Here is a 1555-nt window from a genome sequence, read left to right on the forward strand (position 1 = left end):
CCCCCGATTTCTCCATCCCACCCTCATTCTATCCGGAACCAACAAAAAACTATAATACCGCCGCTCTCTTCAAACTGTTTTTACTTGGGTCTGAGGGATCCTATCGTACTTGGGCCCAGCTAGATGCAGGTGTTATGCTAAAGAAGGATATTATAATTTGCCCTAATGACATGAATAAAGATAGAGCAATGGCAGAAAACATGCTCTGAAAACAAGCATGAAATCACAGAAACCCCTAAAATAATGCTCCTCTATGATAATAATTGTTTTGTTTGAGATTCGTGAACATTTTGTGTTTGACCCATTTTTGCGACACCTTTTGTCGTCTTTCTCACCTCTGTCCTGTGTCACAGGTCGCGGCTTCCGGTGTTTCGAAAATACCGTGTCCCCGTTCTCTCCCTCTCTCAGGTGCTGGGAAAATCGCCATGATGGAGCGGGACGCGGAAGTGCCCCTTTACAGCGACACACTTCTGTAAAGTTCTAACGAGTTTCAGGCCTTCGGAAGATTTCAGATACTTTATTATCAGTTTTCATGAACGTATTGTTGTGCGGAATAGTGAATAGTGCGTTTTTGACTTTAGAAGGCAGTTTACCTGCTGCGTCATTTTTGGAGTTCTGACTCAAGCTTCACTTCCTTATTCTAGGCCAATACAAGACAGACAACTTTTTGTGGACGATCGTTGTTTGATTTTGTATTTTCTAGAACAGTTTGATTTACATTTCAGGTTAAAATCACAGTTTTGACATCCCCACACGCTTTGGTCTGTATAGATCTAGATTCTGAAATCTTTGAGGGATCCGCGTGATCGTAAAACTGAGGATTGAGGAAAGTGTCCCCTCTGCCTCTACTTCATTGTCAAGTGAGTTCAGTAGTGCTGCTGCTGAGCCTCTTATAAAAACCAAACATGAATTCAACTGTGAAAGTATGTATGTTCTTGGTTGTGTTTTGCTGGGGAGTGTATCTTGTGAGTCCAACTCCGTACACCTGGATGGAGAGAGATTCCTGGGACATAATCAATGAGCGCTTTTCCAATGTTACTGCTCAGAATTGTCGCTCAAAACACAAGGAGGAGCTCATGTTGCCAGTGGACTCGGTGGCAGCAGTGCCCAAGTACAATCAACTGCTCAGCTCCAAGACCTATTCAAACAGGTAAAGTGCACTCATCATGTGATTGTCTATCTTTATTGACTTTATTGTTTCCAAGGGGTAAAATACTAAAACGAAGTGACTATTTCTCCGAACGTTCGGAGAAATAGTGCCAATCTTTATTTCTCCGAACGGTTTCTGGCTTCCGGTCTCGTGATTTTTTGCCTATTTATTGCGAGAGTTCAGCGCCAACTTTCATTCTGCCTCTCGTCTGGGAAGGAACACCGCATGGCAACGCCCGCCTACAGACAACCTTCTGTAACACCCACCACACACCCACCACCATCATGCACATCACATGTACACACACAAACTACATACACACACTAACTAAACATGATCAGTGGGCAACTTTTGAACGTATGACGAGCTGAGCTGTGGATGGAGAGACAGTGTGAGTGACAGAGC

General features: G+C 43.7%; 1 protein-coding gene across 3 annotated transcripts in view; it reads left to right on the forward strand.

The window, feature by feature from the left end:
- The first annotated feature begins 369 nt into the window (after positions 1 to 369).
- The window catches only part of LOC101847514, a 36130-nt gene continuing 34944 nt past the window's right edge, over positions 370 to 1555 (forward strand). The window contains exons 1-2 of one of the 3 annotated variants that reach the window (XM_005104542.3): positions 370 to 472; positions 726 to 1150. In XM_005104542.3, coding sequence (XP_005104599.1) covers positions 906 to 1150 — 245 coding nt within the window. In that variant the 5' untranslated portion in view covers positions 370 to 472; positions 726 to 905. Of the gene's footprint in view, positions 1151 to 1555 lie in introns of all 3 variants that reach the window. The other 2 variants (XM_005104541.3, XM_005104540.2) reach the window with 2 other exon arrangements.

Source organism: Aplysia californica, unplaced genomic scaffold, assembly GCF_000002075.1.
Source record: "Aplysia californica isolate F4 #8 unplaced genomic scaffold, AplCal3.0 scaffold00424, whole genome shotgun sequence".
NCBI lineage: Eukaryota > Metazoa > Mollusca > Gastropoda > Aplysiida > Aplysiidae > Aplysia > Aplysia californica.